Raw genomic sequence first — 21998 nt, 5'->3', positions numbered from 1 at the left:
TAAAACCATTACTGAAAAAAGTGTGACCTTCAACAGAGCTCTAATAGTAATTCACAAGTACAAGGTTATAAGCCTCTTATAAGCTCTTCAATGCAAGGAACGACTGCCTGTGCAAGTGTATGGTGCTATCTAAATATATAGGGGGAACAGATAATGAAGGCATGAATCATGTCCTTACAATTTGGCTTGGGGACATAATACAGAATAGCACGTAAATAAGAAACAACTCCATAGATGATCAAAATGCTAGCATCTTCAGTAGCAAGCTGTTTGTCTTCCCCTCAACTGAGGAAAAAGTACATGTCTTTCTCCATGCAAGTAACCACAAGACACTGATATGAGACCATTATTGGAAAATGTTTGGAACATCAAAGTTTGTCTTTTGCTAGTCCCCTGTGCTACAAATCTGCGTGTTTGCATCTTCGGTGATATAAAGGTTGAATCCCCACCCCCCTCGCAAATACTTAATTTGTTCTGAAAACTGTTACATGACTTGGCCTTTATAACACGGCATGTTCTTGATCTTTTCTATCTAGTTTGTTATACTATTGTTTAAGAGACTAAACAGTCCATGTGAAACTGAAATAAAAGGGTTTAATTTTGTCTGCCCAGAAGAGAATAAAGCTGCACAGGAATTGATACAGGTCACTTCTATACAAATTGAGGGACACTAGTCATTTCAGGTATGGCACTAGACCTATTAAGTATGCATAGGGAGTTCCTGGCTCCACATAGAAGGAAGAAACTGCCTTTAAAAATGTAAAATGTTTATGCAAATTCTATAACGCCACAGAAGAAGTGGAACCCTGAGTGAAGTGATGTTAGATTAAACCAAAATGGAAAGCAAGGCTGATGTCACTGAACTTGCTCAGAGACTCCCAGAGAAAGGAAGAGGTCCACAGGTTCTCAAAAGCCAGATTATGCAGTGAGTCACCAGATACAGAGGTTGAGGAGAACAACAAGAAGAGGATTTAAGCTTTAATGAGTAGATCTTTACTACTTTGTAATTACGTTCTCTTATGCAGCAGATTTTATTTTAGCTCTTTTGTTAGTAATGCACATGCAGTGCTTATTTGTACAATCTTCTCTGTTATGTGTTTTGCCCCAGTACAACTAAATCCTAGTCCCCCCATCTACGCAGTTCACTACTGGCTCATCTGTTCAAAAGATATTTGCACTATAGTGTGTTCATTACAGGTAAATGTGTTCATCCTCCTTAGCTGGGATAAAGACGAGGCCAAAGATCACAGCTCCAGTGCCTAAAGTGTTTCCATGTTTTAAGATCAAGTTCAGCAAGCACAAAGTTTTGCAGATTATAATACACGGCCATCACAGACTTCCCTCCCACATGCTCCAGTCCCATTTCCATTCCTCGGGGCTGGTCTACATTACCCGCTGGATCAACGGGCAGCGATCGATCCAGCGGGGGTCAATTTATCGCCTCTAGTCTAGATGCAATAAATCGATCACCGAGTGCTCTCCTGTCGACTCCAGGACTCCACCAGAGCAAGAGGCGCAGGTGGTATCAATGGGGGAGAATCAGCTGACCACAGTGAAGACACCACGGTAAGTAGATCTAAGTACATTGACTTCAGCTACGTTATTCATGTAGCTGAAGTTGTGTAACTTAGATTGATCCTCCCCAGTGTAGACCAGGCCTCAGATTCCCACACCATCTCTGTCAGCAAAGGTGTTGGGCTCTGTGTCCACATGGTTGGGTATAGAGAGTGAATGGAAGTGGAATTGAAGCATGCAGCAGGGAAGTCTGACATCCTGTTTTAAAATTGCTCAAGTTTTTGCTGTTAGGGAAAGTGTGGATAAATTAGTGAACATGGCCATTTGTGAAATGAGAAAATGGGGCGTGATCTTTGAGGAAAGGGTGTAGACTTCTTAACACTCACCATGCTGTCCAAGAATCAAGAACAAGCAGCTTATTTAAACTCAAATTGATGTACAATACGTAGAAATGTCCCTTGCACCCATAAGGTCTGAGCTACTCAAGTGATTTCATTCTCAATGTGGTAATACTAAGCAGGTGACATTTCTGCTGCCTTTCATGCTAGTCAGGACTGCAGTGTGGCCATTCTGTACTCAAACCTCTGCAGCAAAACCTCTGCAATTCAGTGGCTAGGATAAGGTCCAAAGCAGAAAATGTCCATTGCACAGCAGACAAACTCCACTGCACAAATCACCCCAGTACACAGTTTAATTTGCCATTGGAGGGGTGATCAGAGTTGATGAAAACTCTGCCTTCGAAGATCTTATCAACATCTCCAAATAGAGAAAAAATGCAGAAACAACCAAGAATAGCGTCCCGACAAGTAAGAGAAACACACACTGGCTGCAAAGGAGCGTACAAAACATTAATAAAGAAATGTGCATAAACAAGGGCTCCAAATAGCTCTCAAAATATTTTAGGCACATTGTGCTTCAGCGTTTGCTTCACTTCAGCCTGGAAAATTGTTCTGACACGATGGGCTTAGTCTAACAGAACATCTTTTCTTGTACGCACTATGAAAGGTACAACAATGTATGAATTTTCAGACCAGAAAGAGCTGCTGTTCTTAAATTACTAGTTAAAAAAATACAACTAGATTAAGAGTTTACAGGATGATGTTCCCTTGTGCCAGGAGCCTGCTTCCTGACAAGCTTTTTCCTGTAAGCAGCAGTACATGCCATAACCTCTGTTGTCAGTACACAGCTGACCTCCATGCACAACTATTAAGGGAGCTCACAATGAAATTGAATTTAGCCTGTTTTATGGCGAAAAGTTAAAGTTGGAAGTACCTGCTCAACTTCTCCAAGCGTGACAGGCTGTGTTTGGTAACGAGCATTCATTCTCCTGTGTCTAATGTCCCCTCTGCTCCGTGTAGAGATGGTCTTCGATACTGGTTGAGCCAATTTGTTAAATAAGGCCATCTTTTCTGCTAAGCTTAGGGTGGAGGAGTCTGGCTCTCCAGACTGATCTTGCTCGACTGCTTCTCTTATTTCTTCTTTATCTAAAGTCTTTTGGTGTGCTGATGCCTGTAAACTGAAACAGTGGAACGAAAAATTAATTAAAAAACCTCTTTGTAGGAGTTTATGGTTTAATATTTTAACTTGATATGAAGCCAAGAGAACTGCATACAAAGTATAACAGCCAATATAAAACAGCAGCTTAAGTGGTTACACAGTGTGTAAAACATTGGCATCACGCATTTTGATTCAACAGCTGCAGACTTAAAAAATTACGAGTTAATTTCTTTCTAGATTTATTTGGCTGGGGTAAAACATCTTGTTTAAAGGCAACAGAAGAACTGCAGTTTTCACTTCAAGAAGTATACTTATTTAACTGAAGATTATAGGTTACCTTGATAGAACTAGAAAATACTTCAATTTCTGCACACTCAGAATTTGAGCTAGTATATATCTCTAGAATTCTGCTTTGGTAATTTTGAGTGGAATTACGTATAGTAATTTTGAAGTCCATTGCAGTACTTTAATGGCAATTTGATCAAAATTGACAGCATATAGGTTTATGTTTGTTCATATAGGCATAATTGTTCTCATCTCTGTATACCTCATTTCACTTAAACTTAGTTACAGATCCAAGTTCTAAAGTGCTTTGATATTTGATTATTTTTCTATAATGTATTCTGTAAATACAGTTTGCTGTATATATCTGTAACAACAAAAACTCATTCTGTGAACTAAATGCAATTATAACAAACTGGAATTTATGCTTACACCTATAGGTGGTGCAATTTCTTATCCTTCCATTAATTCTGCAAGCTAAAAATATATATTGAGAAAGACAAATAGGGATGTACTACTTGTGAAATCAACCACCACTAGCTTTGGTATTTTCATTTTAGAGACACAATGCACTTTTAAAAAAAACTAAAAAGCAAGGAGGGGTTTTGCTAGGGTTTCAGCATGCAAGTTCATGTCTTCCATATAGGAAACATGTATGCTCTAGAACATATAGTTAACTATAGTGGTTAGAAAGGTCCTAAGTCAAATGCTTAACAAGCAAAAAGATTTAACATTTTACCATGCAGAAAACTAAATGAAGTTACATGTATCTTTAAAACATTCTTAAAATAAATATCATTGACTTGTTTGACACATTGATAAGGCATTCAAGGATTGTAAGATGCATCTGCTATCCAGGACCCTTGTGCTCCATGTAACATGCAGGTTCCCCCTTCCCCACCCCAGTACCTGGTAGGTTGTACAGTGCTCTTAACTACAGTGGGGCTAGGTATTCTTGTCACTACAGTGTGGGTATTCACAGTACGTGAAGCAGGGGTAGGTTCACTTTAAAAAGAATTGCCAAGGGAAGGAAAATTCACAAGGAGAGAGAAGAAAAAAGCATTAAGAAAAGCATTGTATGAAGTGTTAACAGAAAAGACAAAATCAAACAGCAATGTTTAACAACTACAAGTTATCTAATGTGAACTTTTGCAAAATAATGCCAGGAACTAAAACCTTAAGACAAATAGTTTCTCTGTCTAGAGTTTGCTGGTTTCTCACAAGATAAACCAGTTTTCAAATTCTAGTAATTAGCTATGTGCATGTATTCTCTTCTGACAACTGGCTTGCTCTTGTATTTTTCAGAGGGGTTACAGGATGCGTGAACAGAGAGGGTAAAAAATTTGTTTTCATGTGAGATTTATTGAGTTTGCCGATTTTCTCCAATACAAATATGTTCCATAACATATTGTGCAGACCGCCTCAAGGCAGAAATCTGTTTCACTTGGCTTACAAACCAATGCTGTAATTAATTTCTCTCCTCAAATATATTACTTCTCAGCCTTTTGCCGGATTATAGTTCATGCGTTTTATGCTGCTCTGTGCCCCCTGCCCCCCAAAACAATCTTTACGTAGCCTCTCCCCATACGTTTCTGAAGGAAGTTGGTTCCAAACAACCTTTTTTCTGACTACCAAGCTGTAAACACCACAGGTATGAAATTTAATCTCTGAACGAATGCCAAGGCTAATGCATTTGTGGAACTTACGTAGCCGCAATGACCACCTCTTCGGTAGTAACTGGTTGGGTGCGTGACCTGTCCTGCATACGCCGCAATCTTCTCTCTATTGCTGAATTTCTTGACCGTGGTTTAGGAATATTTTTTTCTTCAAATGATTTTTCCATTTCCTAGGATCAGATACAGGTCAGTATCAATAACCCAGAGGAAGATAAATTAGTGTAGCAAATGTTTGTTTGGCTTTCCTTGATGCCAGGTGTCAAATTTTTTGGATGGACTTGTCTGAATTGGCAGTAAGATGTACTATGACAACCAGTACCAAGAGATAAAAATACAGCTCTCTATATATACATATATGTCTACCTATCTCCAGGTGACATATAGTGTCCTGAAAACTATGTAAACAATATGTCTAGCACGCATATAGGGGAGAACAGGGCAAATTTATGTGACCTGTATTGGGATATGGATGCTAATGCAACTACAGATTAAACATGGTAAGGTAGCATTACGGTTTTTGATGTTACCCTTGTGCAAAAATATTTCTGTTGAGTAAACATGACATTTACCCTGAAAAGCAGCCTCTTTGCAGCAACACTCAGCTTGGCTCGTTCATCCAGTTTTTCTTCATCTACAGAAATCAAACAACACGATATAGCAGGAATTTGAAATGTTACACTCTAAAGGTAAGTAAGTGTTTCAGAGACCAAGTCCAGAAATCCTTTTAACTTCAAGAACAAGCATATTTAATAGCATCAGAATCACCAAGAGAATGACCAACAGTAAAATGTCAGGGCAAGTTAGGGTCTGTTTAGCTCAACAAAAGTAATGTGATCATGCATATGCATGAAGTAGTGTAAAACTGACTTTTAAAAATCAGAATCATTCCTAGGTGCAGCATATTATAACATGATTTAAGAACGGAAAATGATTTTTCTTCTGGACGGTTACTTTACATACTAGCATTAATTTGATATGTCATTCTAATAAGCATATAAAATAAAATCAAAATTATACTGGCCCATGTTTAGATTTTGTATTAAGCCCTAGTCATGTACCAGGAGAACACTGCTAGTCAGAAGGACCAGTAACCATTTTAAGGCTCAATATCTCACCTCACTGTGGCCTAGAAACAAATGCTTTATACTAGGGCAGTCGATTAATCACATTACAGTTAACTCACGTGATTAACTCAAAAAAATTAATCATGATTAATCACACTGTTAAACAATAGAATACCAATTGAAATTTATTAAATATTTTTGAATGTTTTTCTACTTTTCAAATATATTGATTTCTATTACAACATGGAATACAAAATGTACAGTGCTCACTTTATATTCTTTTTGATTACAAATATGTGCATTGTAAAAATGATAAAAAATATTTTTCAATGCACCTCATACAAGTATTGTAGCGCAGTCTCTTTATCATGAAAGCATAACTTACAAATATAGACTTTTTTGTTACATAACTGCACTCAAAAACAAAAAACAATGTGAAACTTTAGAGCCTACAAGTCCACTCAGTCCTACCTCTCGTTCAGCCAATCGCTAAGACAAACAAGTTTGTTTACATTTATGGGAGATATTGCTGCCTGCTTCTTATTTACAATGTCACCTGAAAGTGAGAATAGGCATTCGCATGGCACTTTTGTAGGCGGCATTGCAAGGTATTTATGTGCCAGATATGCTAAACATTCATATGCCTCTTCATGCTTCCGCCACCATTCCAGAGGACATGCTTCCATGCTGATGATGCTCATTAAAAAAATAATGGGTTAATTAAATTTGTGACTGAACTAGTTGGGGGAGAATTGTAAGTCGCCTGTTCTGTTTTACTCATATTCTACCGTATATTTCATGTTATAGCAGTCTCGGATAATGACCCAGCACATGTTGTTCGTTTTAAGAACACTTTCACTGCAGATTTGACAAAAGGCAAAGAAGGTACCAATGTGAGATTTCTAAAAATAGCTACAGCACTCGACCCAAGGTTTAAGAATCTGAAGTGCCTTTCAAAATCCGAGAGGGATAAGGTGTAGAGCTTTCAGAAATCTTAAAAGAGCAACACTCCACTGTGGAAACTACAGAACCCGAACCACCAAAAATGAAAATCAACCTTCTGCTGGTGGCATCCGACACCGATGATGAAAGTGAACATGCGTCGGTGCGCACTGCTTCATTATCAAGCAGAACCCATCATCAGCATTTACACATCCTCTGGAATAGTGGTTGAAGCATGAAGGGACGTATGAATCTTTAGCGCATCTGGCACGTAAATATCTTGTGACACCGGCTACAACAGTGCAATGGGAACACCTGTTCTCACTTTCAGGTGACATTGTAAACAAGAAGCAGGCAGCATCATCTCCTGCAAATTGTAAACAGACTTATTTGTCTGAGCGATTGGCTGATGTAGGACTGAGTGGATGTGTATGCTCTAAAGTTTTACGTTTTATTTTTGAATGCAGGGGTTTTTTTGTACATAATTCTACATTTGTAAATTGAACTTTCAAGAGATTGCACTACAGTACTTGTATTAGGGGACTAGAAAAATAAAAATGTTTTGTTTTTTTACAGGGCAAATATTTGTAATAAAATATATAAAGTGAGCACTATACACTTCATACTCTGTGTTGTAATTGAAAGCAATATATTTGAAAATGTAGAAAACATCAAAAAATATTTAAATAAATGGTATTCCATTAATCTTTTTAATCGAGCACGTAATCGCGATTAATTTTTTTAATTGCTTGACAGCCCTACTTTATACCAATACTACTGTATAACCTGTTCCAAATCAGACCTTAAGACAAAGACATTCTGATTACTATCTTGCTTCAAAAAGTTTCAGCTGGTATGCTTAGCAGATACCATTGTCCACCTCCAGCTCTGAAAACCAGTGCTATACACATCTTGAAAACTACAGGGAATATCAGCTTTCAAATAGAATAAGACATCCGTCATGGATCCACAGGATTGGTGCTATGGCCCCAGCTTTGGAACAGTCTCTAGGAGGAACCCCTTTGGTGTGCCAGACACCCTAGGGATCTCACTTTTTCTCCAGGGTAAGCCACATGGCTTCATCATCTCCTTAGACTGGACCTCTGTGCCTTCAGCACTCTTGCTTCACCCCATGAGCTCTGTTCAGTGAGTCCAACTGAGACAGACCCCTGATGGAGACCTGTAATCTCCATGGATTAATGGATTAATCTTCATGGATTAATGCACCTTGCCAAGCATTTGCAGTGACACCTGCACTGTGTGGTCAAAACAGTAGGATTTATTTGTTAACTGGAACACAGCATAGGAAGCCCTTGAGGTAGCAGAGAGAAATTAAGGTTAAAGCATAGTCCATTCTGGTTAGCCCAGAGCACAGCCAAGCTGTAGTGAACCACTTGGTTCAAGCTCCGTCTGTCTCCCTACATCTGATCACGTTCCCCAACTCCTTCCAGCAGTCAAATCTTATCCCCCACCTCAAACCTCTCTATTCCTTTGTTCTCAAGCTGGGGAAATGCTGTTCAGCCTCCTTAAGGAGAGGTGGAAAGTCCATATCCCTCTGGGTTGTTGGTTGCTAAGTGTCAATGTCCGGGCAATTGGATTTCCCATTATCTGCTCCACTGATATGGGGTCTAGGGCCCAGACAGTTAGATGCTATTAACCCGTGTCTTAGCCTCCCCCCAAGAGCAAACAGATATGTTCTACCCACACAGGTGCCGACTTTCCAAAGTGCCAAAGGGTACTCGACCCCGGCTCTGCCCCAAGACCCGCCCCTCATTCAAACCCTTCCCCAGAGACCTCACCTCTTCCCAACCCCTCCCTCGAGCACGCCATGTCCTCGCTTCTCCCCCCCTGCAACCTCCTGTACACTGAGAAACAGCTGTTTGCGGCGGACAGGAGGCATAGGGAGGGAGGAGGTGGCACTGATCCGCGGGGCCCACTGGCAGGCAGTAGGCTCTTGTGGGGGGGGGGGTTAGGAAGAGCTGATGGGGGGCTGCCAGAGGGTGCTCAGCACCCACCATTTTTTTCCCCGTGGGTGCTCCAGCCCCGGAGCACCCACGCAGTCGGCGCCTATGAACAGGACAGCATATAGGGGAAACTAAGGCACAAACAGGACTCAAAGTGGGAATATTTTATAATATTTTTATCAACACCAAACTCTTACATTTAGCTATCCATGAGATTAGCCATGAAACTAGCTTCTTAATTTGTGTCAGTCAGAATTGAAGTATGTGTATGGGGCAAAGAGATTAGCAAAATGGTATTCAAAATTATGCAGCTTTAAGATCCAATATCTTGCAATTTGCTGGGCTAGAACATTTTGTTAGACCAGTACAAGTGTTTCCATGAGCAGTACAGCTTTTCTAAGCACTGGTCCCAGACCACTGGTTCGAAGTAATAGATTTTTATTCCTGGTATAAACTCATCTGTACTTTTGGTCAGATACAACTGATTACATACAGAAAAAAGCAGTTTGGCTTAATTCCTTTTTTGTAATATAATTTTCATTAGGAAGTTGCAGAAGCAATTTTTTGGGCCTAACACTGAATGGCAAATCAACCCTTCTAGATACAGCTCAAGGAACAGTAGCATATTTTAGTGATTCATATTTATATTGATATAACTCCTTTTTCAAGAAAAAAAAGTCCACAATTACCCAAGCGGAAATGGGGATGAAGAGACAGACTTACCCTCAGCAGCTGGCATTTCTGGACTCAGAGTGGACCTGGTAAAAATCAGCAAATTAAAAAAAAAAAAAAGTCAGTTGGATAGAAAATCTAGAAACACAAATCTTCCACTCAAATTGTCAGATGGGGTACCGGATGTCTTACGAATGAGGAAAATCATGGATGCTTTCAAAGTTTCAATAATTTTCATTTAGGACAACCTCTAATGAAGCAGAAAAGTGAGCAATTCCAGCCAAACTTAAATCTAGTAAAGAAAATTTTTTCAAGTACAACTCATAGAAGATCGTAGTTTAAGATTTTCTGCCAGTTCCTCTAACACAATGTTGAGTTTTGGTTTATTTTTTTTTAAAGACCTAACTTTGCATACACACACACAAATCTATTATTACTGAGAACCAATCACATAGCTGCATTTCAGTGTTTTACAACAATTCATTACCTATTCCTATAACTAGATACCTAAAGCAAATCCTATTTTTTAAAGAAATGAAACTGTCAGGTGTCAGAAAAACTACATTTCTTATCTTAAAATGAAGACTGTGACTATTTTTATTTTTATGGTGAAACAAAACCCTTTGTACAATGGTTTTGCTAACATTACTGTGAGAAAATTCTCTTCTTAAACTCATTCGTATTTACGTGGACCAGAACACTACATACAGTCTCGCACATGCCTACCTATCTGTTTCCTTTCGTTCTGCTGAAGTGATTGGTTGAGTTCTAAATCTCTCAGAAGTTTTCCTACTTTCACCAGGAGAAAAATAGCGCCTTGGCCTTCGTGACACTCTTTCAGGTTCAGTATTGGCAGACAAATCAGTACCTGATGTTGACATCTCAAATCGAGATTCACTTTTAATCATATGATAGAAAGTGCAAAGAAAAGAGAATAGAAGAGAAAAGTAAAGCACAGATATAGGCATCCCACCAAAACAATCCACTAAAGATCACTCTGCATGCTCCTACAGTAACATGCACAGAAGTATAGCAAACATTCCAGCTACCCAACATCGTAACTTGCAGTAGCAAGCAGAAGCATAAGAGCAGATTCAGGCTGATTCAGCCTCCAATACACACTGGTGAGAGCTAAGCTGTGTGGTTTAATGCAGAACACTACTGATGTTGAGTTTGTCATTTTGCCAAGGGCGTGCAAGTGTCACACGAAAATATTTCTGAAATGGTCACCTACAGTTCAGTTTTCTTGTGGGCATTGATAGTTTCCAGAAAGGCATTACGGAGTTGAGCAACAGAGACTTTTGTGTCAACCATGCCAATCTCACCATTGGACACATTTGCTTCAGCACTCTGGAACACCATCTCCTTTCTCGTAACAGTTTCCTTACTGTTTAAAGCCTCTGGCTTAGGAGAACCAGTATAATCAGACATTGAGCGAGTCAGGAGTTTATGCTTCATTGTAGACACTTCCTGAGCTTGACCTTTCGCCTTAGCAGAATATGATATGGATCCACTTTGTATGTACATAACGGTCTCACTCCTTTCAGTGTTCTCATGAGTCTTAAAATGGGGTTCAGGCACCTGGTGATTAGTACACTCTTGCTCTTTCTGAAGCTCTGATGAGTTAGCCTTTAGCTTGCTTATAAGAGAGGAGGGAACAGTAGCCTTGTCAAATTCACTTGCTCTAAAATGGTCTTCATTGCTCTTCCCTTGCCTGAGAACCTCAGATGGCAAAATTGGTTTTCTGTTTTTCAAAAGCTGTTCTGTCCCCAAAGGACATTCGTCAGGCTTTGAGCCATAATTCTGAAGTATGTTACTTTTTTCCTTTTCCAGTGCAGTGGCTGGTGGGGATTTTGTCATGATGCTGGCATTGTCTGGTAATAAGAGGCTACTAATTGAGATATTTTCTGGATCTTCTGTTGCCATCAGTTTGGCAGTTTGAGCAACACCAGCAGGCTGAATATATCCATGTATCGGTTGGCGGACTGAACTGAGTGTCTGGGTGGCAACCCTATGAAAGGAAGAAGTTTCTGACTGAAGAGGCATGTAATCAACTGGCACTGGATGAGATTTTTTCTGAGATACAGGGTCTGTGACAAGTTCGGGGCTTCCATGAGCACTTTCCTCTTTCACCAGTTTCTCTCTAACTTTTACTCTTTAAGAAAGAAAAAGGATTAAAGCTGTGACCAGCAATAACTAGTTTTGGGGAAAACATATATCAATTGTGGGAACAGAGAGCAACATCATATAGTAAACAAAATAAAAAGATAAGCATCTAAGTATTTTAAGGATATACTTTGAAACAACCTCCCCATGTTAAAATCTTGGCATTAACACCAGACTTAAGGACATTTTAAATTATTTTACAGGCACCTAGTACATGTGTGACCTTTCAGAAAGATAACTGAGCAAGGAATCAAATTTAGAGCAGGTTCCTATTAATCACAATTCCACTCCTTTGTTGAACGTAATACATTTTCATATTGTTCAAAATAGAGAATTAAGAGTTGCTTTCTAAAAAATATAGTTTTTGGAAGGGTGTCGTTAGTGTGAAATTCTGACCTCCTTTTGCTATATGTACTGTTAAGCTACCAACATACTGATCCTTGCTCACTTTGAAACAAATTAGTCAAACATCTTGGTATCTCCCCATATCCCTTCAAAAAAAAAAAAAAGTTACAGAATATGTTACATAGACAAGTCAAAATCTCCATGTGAACCTCAGAAATGGGAGCATTTCAAATGTGGCACACAACTTTATCTATCTTGATAAATGAAACCAAATAATGTTAAGGAGCCTCTCTAAAAATGAAAAACATGTCAGTAGAAAATGGAAGCCCAGAATGGTTGTCACTCTTTGTGGGTTTGTACAGGAACTTACATTGTATGAACATTTTAGAAAAGTTTCACCACATCCCAATATGCTAAATTTCTGAGAATGTACTGAAACTTATCCCACTTTGGTTTATTTTCTAGCAATTCTGTTCAACCTTTACGATGTACATGCACAAATACAAGCCATATTCTGCCTCTGGATGCCGGCTGCTGGCTCCCACTGACATCAACAGGAGCTAAGCATAATAAGCACCTGAGGGCAGCATTTGTCCTACACATAACCACATAATTGTAACACATCTCTAGCATAATTTTTAGAACCACAAAAAGTGCAAGTCAGTGAGACAGCTGAATAACATTTTAAAATGTCATATAAAAAATTAAAATCGAAAGCTATTTCCCCACACCCACCATGCAGCTAGTAATCAGTAAGGTGTTTTTTTGCCCTAAGGTTGGGAAAAGCTCATGTACAGTACCAAACTAACTATTTAGTGGCAATTAACAGATATTCCAACCCTCAAGTAAGTGCAATTCAAGGCTTGCTACCAACAGATTTTTCCTACTTGCAGAATTTATTTTACATAAAAACAAGATTAAAAAAAATAAACTAATGCTTTTGAGCGCTAGTATAATCCATTATATCTCCAACTACTTGAAACATCACCCTTTCCATCTGCTTAATATTTTCTCTCTCTTATGAGGACTGGTCCATTTTAAAACAAAGCACCTCACAGTGACTTACTTCAAAACACGAATAAGAGCGCTCATTCTCAAAGCTTAAAAAAAAATGCTTTTTTAGGGTATTATGCACCCACCAATTACTCAGAACAGTCACTGGTGAGGTTTTCAGAGTCAGATAATTAGTTTAACTAACAGTCTGAAATGCAATGAAGACTCCTCCCCAGAAAGCATTTTTCCAGTTGTGAACTCTTTTGATGTTCTGTCAAACTGGAGAGTAGCAACTATTTGTAGCTCTGAATTTGGTTGTTTTGTCTTTCCAGTGGCTTCATTTTTACTCCTCCTCCCCCACTCTATTCTTAAAAAATAAAACGATAAAGTCTTATTTTTAGTCAAATCCTGCATTCAGGGCATAAAGCATTTTGTAATACAAAAATCTGTTGGCTTGCAGAGTGCAAGTGGGGGGAGGAAAATGGCCAAGAACAGGCTGGAGATAAGATAAGAAGTTAACCGAAGACCAATATCATAATAGCTGTGAAGAAAACATTAGGGGCATGTCTAGTTCTTCATGAAAACATCAATTAGTTATAAGTGACAAAAAGCAGATGCTCGAGAAACAAGTTTCCGCAGCAGTTTACTGAACAGAAATAGTATTTTCTGATTCACTGCTGTTAAAGGATATAAAAGACAAATGTTAAATGAGGGAATGGGAAAGGAGAAGGAGAGGGAAGTCAATAACAATATGTATAATCCGATTATTAGCCACACAGCTACATTCTAGGATACCTGGAGGGCCAGCTGATAAGTGAAGGTGTGTCCCCTTCTGAATCTTTCTGAAGAAACCATTCAGGTTTTGCTTTCCCTGTACTACTATAGAAAACAGAATTTCAGATAACTTTCTGGTAAGACGACAATACATGCACACTCATTCCCTCCCCGTCTTAATCTTAAAACTGTTTTCAAATTTCTCAATTATAAAGTCTTGGTTTATGAAGTACTGACACTGCACACTTCTAACTTTAACAAATTTGCATGATAATTTATCAAATAACCACCTTTACATACAAAAGAATACATAAGAACAGCCATGCTGGTCAGACCAAAGGTCTAGCTAGCCCAGTATCCTGTCTTCTGACAGTGGCCAATGCCAGGTGCTTCAGAGGGATTGAACCGAATAGGTAATGATCAAGTGATCCATCCCCTCTGAAAACACACAGAAGCCTAAACATTCTGTCAATTCATTTAACTAACCATGCTCAAATTGTTCAGAACCTGGACAGCCACATCTAAATCATCATTAGGAAGCTACATAGAAAGTAATTTTATGTTACTTCCTGGTTTGACATTTTATATAAGTTACATGGACAGAAGCACTATATTGTACATAGGATTACTGTTGGACTATTCCTTCTATTTGCAATCTAAAGAACTAAAGTCTACCAAAAGATCTTTAGCCCCAAATAAACACAAGTTTAATGAAGCTAGGAGAATGTACTACCATAGCTTACATGAAATTCTTGCATAAGGACAGTGAACATCAGAAAACCCCCTCCTCTGAGAGCAATATGCTAGGTTTCAGGGAGTTCAGATCCAGTAACTCCCACCCCACTGAGTGGGGAGTATGCGGTCTTTTAGGATAAAGTGGGAAGAGTTAAAATACTCTAAACGAGCAAAGAAACACATTCTTGGCCTAATACTTTTTGCATCAGACTCCAAAATGGAAACAATATATGAGCGCCTACTGAAATCTGAAAGCACTGAAGGCTTCAAAAGCCCTTCATGAAACAACTGATATACCACTGCACTCTTTCACAGATGCATTCAATATCTATAATATCCACAAAGAGTCCAACCTCCATAGAAGATCATATACCTTTTTAGACAATGATGAAGTTTATGTACAAAATGCAATGTAAAGGCATAATGGACCAAATTCTGCTCAGTTACACTAGTGTAAATCTGGAGTAGCTCTTTATGATTTAGTAGAGTCACTCTGGATTTACACACTGCTTTAACAGCTGAATTTGGCAAAAGGATCTTTATTAAATTGAAAAGAATTTAGAGTAAGCCTTAAACTCATTAAAAACTCTGTTATTTTGCCTTCCTATAAGGGTCAGATAAAAAGATCCCAGGGAAATCATGTATAGGTTCTGTAAATAAATCTGTCTATTTATAATGTTCAGTCTGAAACCTCAACCATTATGACTTTCTCCCCATCTCTCATTTAAAATCTACCCCTTACTGTTAAAACAATTTTTGTTTTTCATCTTATTAAGATCACCAAAGAGAGTTGCACACAAAGGGTGGAAAAAGCCTTTCAAAGCACTCCATGGGGCGTTGACCCAGCAGAGATTTGGTTGCTTTGAAACAACGAAACTTCCTCTTAGCTTGTTAGTATATATTCTGGCATTTATCACAATGGGCATGAGCAAGGAGCATTTGTATTCAATCTCTTGTCCTTTGAAAAGAGCAGTCAAACGTAAGTAAACCATGTTAAAAATGTGGGTTATTGCATGATAATTTGACAGGTGATGACAGGTTATTTTTTTTAAATGCAGCCAATATCAAAGAATATCTTTGTGCGGGCTTTGCCTGCTCAGTGATGGAAATAGAATTAATAATCAAACCTTCTTAACACAGGAAGTCACAAAATGTTCATATTTGTTCTAGGCAAGCTGTATTTGTTTTTAAATTTTAAGTCAGCTGAACACAAAAGTTAAAAGAACACTGAAATTTTAAACTCTGATTTTCAAAGCTCTACACCAGGCAAACTGATTTTTAGTCATACCTGCATATTCAAACTTGATGGAGAATACAACATTGCAACATTAGTAGAACAGACTGCACGAGACAACAGCTTATTTACCCTCCTGAAACAACTATAAGTATTTCTTAAAAATAGTTCTGAATTCTTTAAAGCCTATTATGTTGAACTGGAAGACATTCACATTAGTTTTCTGAATATTGTGTGCGTTAGGCCATGTCTATGCATACACCGTTGCACTGCTGCAATATAGGTGCTGGAACTAGGGGTGTTGCGCACTCCCTGGCTTGAAATGGTTTCCATCATATACAGGGTTTAGAGCTTGGTTCAGAGCTTGGTTCAATGGCTCTCAGCACCCCCACTATGCAAATTGTTCCTGTAACCCTGCGCTGCAGCGTATGTGGTAAAGATGCCCTATGCTGATGGGACAGAACTCTCCCGTCGGGATAAAAAACCCACCTCCGCGAGCAGCAGAAGCTATGTCGGCGGAAGAAGCTCTCCCACCAGTATAGCACTGGACATATCTGCGCTTATGTTGGCGCAACTTATATAGTTTGGGGGGTGGAATACTCACACCCCCGAGTGACATAAGTTTTGCGGACATAGGCTGTAGTGTAGACATAGCCTTAGCGTTCCTGTTCAATTTTGTATTGCTGTCCATTTAAACTCAAAGGATTAAGCCAGACCAGAGTAGGGGGGAACCCACAGGAAACAAAACAATGGCAAGATAAGACAGCCTCAGGTAAATACAAATAATTTACTTTTTAGGGCCAGTTTTCTACTCTCAAACAGATCTTTACGTTGTTCTACCAGGAACATAGTCTGGTCTTCCCACCATCCTACAGTGGTGGGAAAGCTGAAATAACATGTTCTGGAGCTGGAAAGTGGTAAAAAACATGGAAGAGAGGGTTATTCTAAAAGCATCTCCTCATGGCTGTATGCACTAAGTTTACTTTATTATCGGGGAGAACAAGAACCTCAAATTGAAGTGGACAGGTTCTTGGTTTTGAAGAGTGACAGTCTAATTTCTGTGCCTTTTTTAAGGCTAGAATTTGGTCCACTCCTTTAGCTTCAGGGATTTATAAACCAGAGAAGGAAGAGTCCTGGGGGCTCACACTTTAATTGTTCCTATTAGTAATAGGATTAGTCAGGAGTGATTTATCTTTAGATTAACTGAATAAAGCTCGACATAGAAGTGTGCAGTGCTCGGCTGAGACCTTCTGTTGGACCAGGCTCCCTGAAACATCTCAGTAGAATGTAATAGCAGGTCAAAAGTCTGCAGTGCAGTTATTTGCATATATAATAACACAGTCTCGGTCTTCTCAACTTTCTCCTGATAGCTCCCTTAGATGAGCACTTTTCCTCTCAGACTTTTGCTTAAGTGGAGTATCCAAAGACAGCTGTATGCAGATGCATAAAGGAAGCTATCTTAAAAATTGAGTTTTCAAGGCTCTAAAATATTAGAAGTACAGGCAGTCCTCAGACTTACGACACAATTGGTTCCTGAAAATTGCTTCGAAAGTTGAAACGCTGTACCTCGGAACCACAGTATACTCCATTGTGGGACCGAGAATCATAAAGTTGAAACCAATTGTCATAAATCGAATCAGGGTGTCAATTCAGAAACATCGTAACTGCCTTTCATTGTAAGTCGAACGTCAAAGTCAAGGACTGCCTGTACTATCATCAGTCCTGTCCTATGTGAAACAGAAAGGGGAAATAAGCAAAATTGCACAAGTGTAGTGAATATGGATAATTGATAGCTGGCTGCATCCATCTACCGGCAGGAAAAGGGAAACCGAAAAGAGACATTCATACTACAGCCTTTGACTGGGAGGGGATAGGGGACACTTTCCTTACACTACTTGAAAGGTACATAAATACCACAAAACGAGGAATTTAGGAAGAATTTAAAGACTCTGAGGAGTTTTACTTCTCTCATTTGAATTTAATAACTTCATTAAGAAGATACAATATACTAAATCAAATTAACTTGATTTTAATAATCTTTTCCCATTGCTGGTTAAATTTACATAAACCTCACGAATCATTCCACTTATATTAGTTCATGTAAATTATTCTGAAGTAGTCAAGATTACCTAGCACAGCTAAATCTTACTGACAACAGCTTACTGTCCATTTTTTAGATGGTACACTGTCAAACTACTGTTACTGGATGTCTCCATTTCATCTTGTTTCTTTACAGCCTGCAATACATTCGCTTATATTAACCTTCAGGGAGCCAAACAACTAAAGATGCATATTTTTAGGGGAAGAAGTTGTTCGAAGATGAAGTATTTAGAGAATTACTAGTGAGACTTTGCTTTCATTTGCTACAATAAAGCATATGAGGCTCTCAGACTTCAAAGTAACATCAGCAATCTTATGCTGCAGCTCTCAAATGAAGACTGGGAAATTAATTTGATCTCCTATCCACCAAATATCAGATTTCTCGAGTCATAAGAGTATGTGAAAACTTATGTGGGGAAGACAGAGTGGAAAAGTTTACATCTCAAGTGTTCTGGAACTCAATATATGCAGGATCTCATAAAGCAACATTTATATGCTGTATGAGACTACCAGCAGAATCAGAATTTGCCTAAATCCCATGGCCCTAATTTTTTACAACTGTCGGACAATTCTTTTCAACCTACCCAACATACATTTTAGTTTAAGACTTTCATTTGCAGGCTACGGAAACAGGCAACTTCTATTTAATATTGGCAAAAAACTCCTCTTCATAGAGAGAAAATAATATAGAAAATTTACTTTTACTAAAAAAAGATACTGAATATGAAGTAAATACATTTAAATTGAAAGTGTTTTCTAGATCAAACAATAAATAAACATTTTCAAAATGCAACAAATGTAGTACTGTAACCACCCCATTCTTCATTTCTCCAGAAATCTCTTAAAAAAAGATAGTTTATTTTCATAAAAGGACCTTCTTGTTACTGTAGCTTAAATCTAATCAGCACTCAGCAAACACTCACATGGACTTGTAAAACCTTATTGCATGTAAGCATAGTAATCCAGGTTTACAAGATTGACAATGAGTATCTTCAGCTCAAGGCACACAAGACGTTAGCACCAGCAGAGAATTTGCTTATTCAGGTACATCATCTTTAAGTCTTGTCTGTATTGTAGAGAGATTTTTATGAAGGTCAAAGGATACCAGTATAGTAAAAGCATGCTTACCCTTGTCTGGTGTCACTGTACAAGAGCTGGTCATTGTGTGAATGACTTGGTGAAACTGGCTGCTTTGGTGAAGAAAGGGATGCCCTGCAAGTTTGCTTTGGTGACACTGGCACTTCCTTAAAGGAGGATTCTTGCTCAGAATATGAAAAGGATGCAGAACCATCCACTTCTGATGACAAGTTCTGAGCCTGTCCAGGAGCACTAACATCCTGTGCTCTTTTATTCTCCAAGTTTGAAAGCTCCTCTCTATCTGGAATGCTGTCTTTTTCATGGAAGGAGTATTCCTTTGATTCAGAAGCAGTACTCCATGATTCCTTATTCTCAGACCTGGAGGAGTACAGGGAACTATACTCCTTGCTTTCATCCTTCTGCTTGTTACTTTTTACTTCTTTTTTTTCACCAGTGTCAGGATCTTTTCTTGCCCTGGTATACCTGGATAAATATTCAGAATCTCCCTCAGATTCTAAGGGCAATCCATATTTTTCTGCTAGCTGGCGTCTCCTCTCTGCCTTGTACCTAGCTATTCTTTCTGCTTTAGACTCAAGTCCCTGGGTATCCATAGCTCCTGCGCTATATGTAGGCTCTGAATGTGCTCCTGTAGGTTCTGCTCGATACCTGGATGACCTAGGTTGTTTTTCTACAGAAGAATCTGAAATTTCCTCCTCTTCATTTGATCTTCCTACAAAAAGTATGTAAGTAGAATAATTAAGAGGGATTTAGTGACTTGTCCTGAATTCACACTTTACTGAAAATATTCAAATCTCTTTGGAGTATCACACTTGCCATTCAGTAAGCAGGCTTCAAACGTATATAGTGTGACTTACTCTTTTTAGTTATTATAGGTTTTTGCGATTCAAAATTAACTAGCAAAACTGTTTATGGCTACTGCCATGAACTACTCCAAAATAACCCTCTACTTCTTGCACTGACATCTCCAAAACACATACAATGAATGAGAAACGTGAAGTAAATGCTCCTGAATACTGAGCATGTATTTCACCTTCAAAAGGAAGTTAGGATTCTTATAATAACTCACAGATTTTAAAAATACAACCAATGTCTCTTTCTAAAATAGTGAGAGAACAGAGATTCTGTACAAAAATAAATCAAAGCCAGACAGAAAACTGAAAAGCAATTTGAAAGCATCTGTGACAGCGTTCTCTCTGAAAGCAAACCATTAAGTGTGAGAACTGTGTATCTGCTACTGCAAGCTCGATAACATACCAAGCATGAAGTACTTCAGCAATATCAGTTTGAGATATATATATATATATATATATATATATATATATATATATATATATATATATATATATGTAAACATATTTCTTACCAAAGTGGGGACTATATGGGTCTGTTGCACGCATATATCTTGGTGTATCTTCTTCTAGTAAACGGTGGGTAACTAATCCAGGACAATTTTGTAGGAGGATGGGCTGTGTATCATTTTCAATTCCTTCTAAACGTCTGGCGATCCTCTCTTTCCTGCAAAAGATGGAAGAAAATGTGTAAACGTTATCTAAGGATTTGGAGATAGTTTCTAGAGGAAGTCACAAAATAATTATATTGCTAAATTATTTGTATTTTACAGCAGTTAGACAAAAGGCTATTTTACCTTTTCATTTCCAAAATATTTTGCTTGTTTGGTTCAAAGAGTTTTCTTAATTCTGAAACTAAAAAGAAAAAGAAAAAATGATGCAGTGTACCTTTTATAAATTAGGAATTCTCAGGCATCACAGCAGGATCTCTATAAGCTTCTATTTTAAGCATCAGAGCAAGAAGGAATAGTCTAGAAAAGTAGGTTTTCACATAACCAGTCACTTGTAGGTAAACATTTCCTATTTGGGTTCCTCATTTACTAGCCTCCTTAAAACACATTTTGCACATACTGTAGTAAATACCAGGGAATCCTCTAAAGGTTTAGCTAGACTAGGTTAAAACATGGTATTTTAAGAACACGTTAAAATACAAATTTACCCTGTCTACACTAGTGTTTTAAAAGTTGTTAACACATTAATTGGTTGAGGTTAATCTTGATGGGTAATTTAGGTGACATCACAATGAGCTAATATGTTAATACAGGTTGGTCTGTCTACACTTGTATTTTTACTATTAGCTAAATGTGTTGGCTAATAAATTTTTAAAAACACACCAAGTCAATCCATTTAATCCTAGTCTAGACAAGCCCTAAGAGTCCTGATGACTTGTGGCCAAAGACCACATAGTACTTTTTACCAACTCTTCCCAGAGTTAACCCCAGTACCCTGGTGATTTTCCTACTTTGTTAGTTACAGTCTGCTTAGATAATTTCCCCCTATAAATATTTACTTCTTATCCTAAACTGTTTAATAGTGTTACCTGCTGTTAGACAACTATCACATTTCATCTCCTGTCATTTCACTAGCATTTCAGTGATGGGTGAAGTAATCCCTACGTACACAGTTTCAGTCAACATTTGTAAACCCCTTTGAACAAAAAGATGCTATATAAATAAATGTGGCACAATTTCTTTTCACCAGGCAACAAACTCCATGTATGCTACCACAGGGGCTGGGGAGTGACAAGCTAGAAGCCTGATTTCCTTTGCAATAGTATAGGACTAAAAGCTGAATCACTATGCAGACCTCTGATTTGGTTTTAATATAGAGTGGCTTGACCTTGCCGCTGATATTTAAAAGACTTGCTGCTTCTTTACATAAAGTTTAGGGTTTTGTTTTACCTAAAATTGGTAATTTACTTCTTTTCCTGTGACTTCCATTTAGGTGCGGCAACTGTATTACATAAATACACAGACTGATGTATTGTAGAAATGAGGTCTGGTTAGTAATACAGCAGTGTCAACTCAGGGTCTCGGCCATAGTAAGTATGATCAATAAATCAACATAAAAATAAATATTCAATTTATGGAACG

At 38.3% G+C, this 21998-nt stretch overlaps 1 protein-coding gene across 9 annotated transcripts in view; it reads right to left on the bottom strand.

The window, feature by feature from the left end:
* The window catches only part of SVIL (supervillin), a 149317-nt gene that overhangs the window by 56721 nt on the left and 70598 nt on the right, over positions 1-21998 (bottom strand). For 3 of the 9 annotated variants that reach the window (XM_073334375.2, XM_073334379.2, XM_073334378.2), the window contains exons 4-13: positions 20703-20760; positions 20421-20572; positions 19088-19766; positions 13912-13995; positions 10847-11767; positions 10339-10509; positions 9664-9698; positions 5540-5601; positions 5001-5140; positions 2788-3031 (exon numbers count right to left, since the gene is read on the bottom strand). In XM_073334375.2, coding sequence (XP_073190476.1) covers positions 2788-3031; positions 5001-5140; positions 5540-5601; positions 9664-9698; positions 10339-10509; positions 10847-11767; positions 13912-13995; positions 19088-19766; positions 20421-20572; positions 20703-20760 — 2546 coding nt within the window. The remainder of the gene's footprint in view (positions 1-2787; positions 3032-5000; positions 5141-5539; positions 5602-9663; positions 9699-10338; positions 10510-10846; positions 11768-13911; positions 13996-19087; positions 19767-20420; positions 20573-20702; positions 20761-21998) is intronic. The other 6 variants (XM_073334382.2, XM_073334392.2, XM_073334388.2 and 3 more) reach the window with 4 other exon arrangements.

This window comes from Lepidochelys kempii, chromosome 2 (assembly GCF_965140285.1).
Source record: "Lepidochelys kempii isolate rLepKem1 chromosome 2, rLepKem1.hap1, whole genome shotgun sequence".
NCBI lineage: Eukaryota > Metazoa > Chordata > Testudines > Cheloniidae > Lepidochelys > Lepidochelys kempii.
Note: the sequence above shows the minus strand (reverse complement) of the source record. Positions and strands in the feature narration are given on the sequence as shown.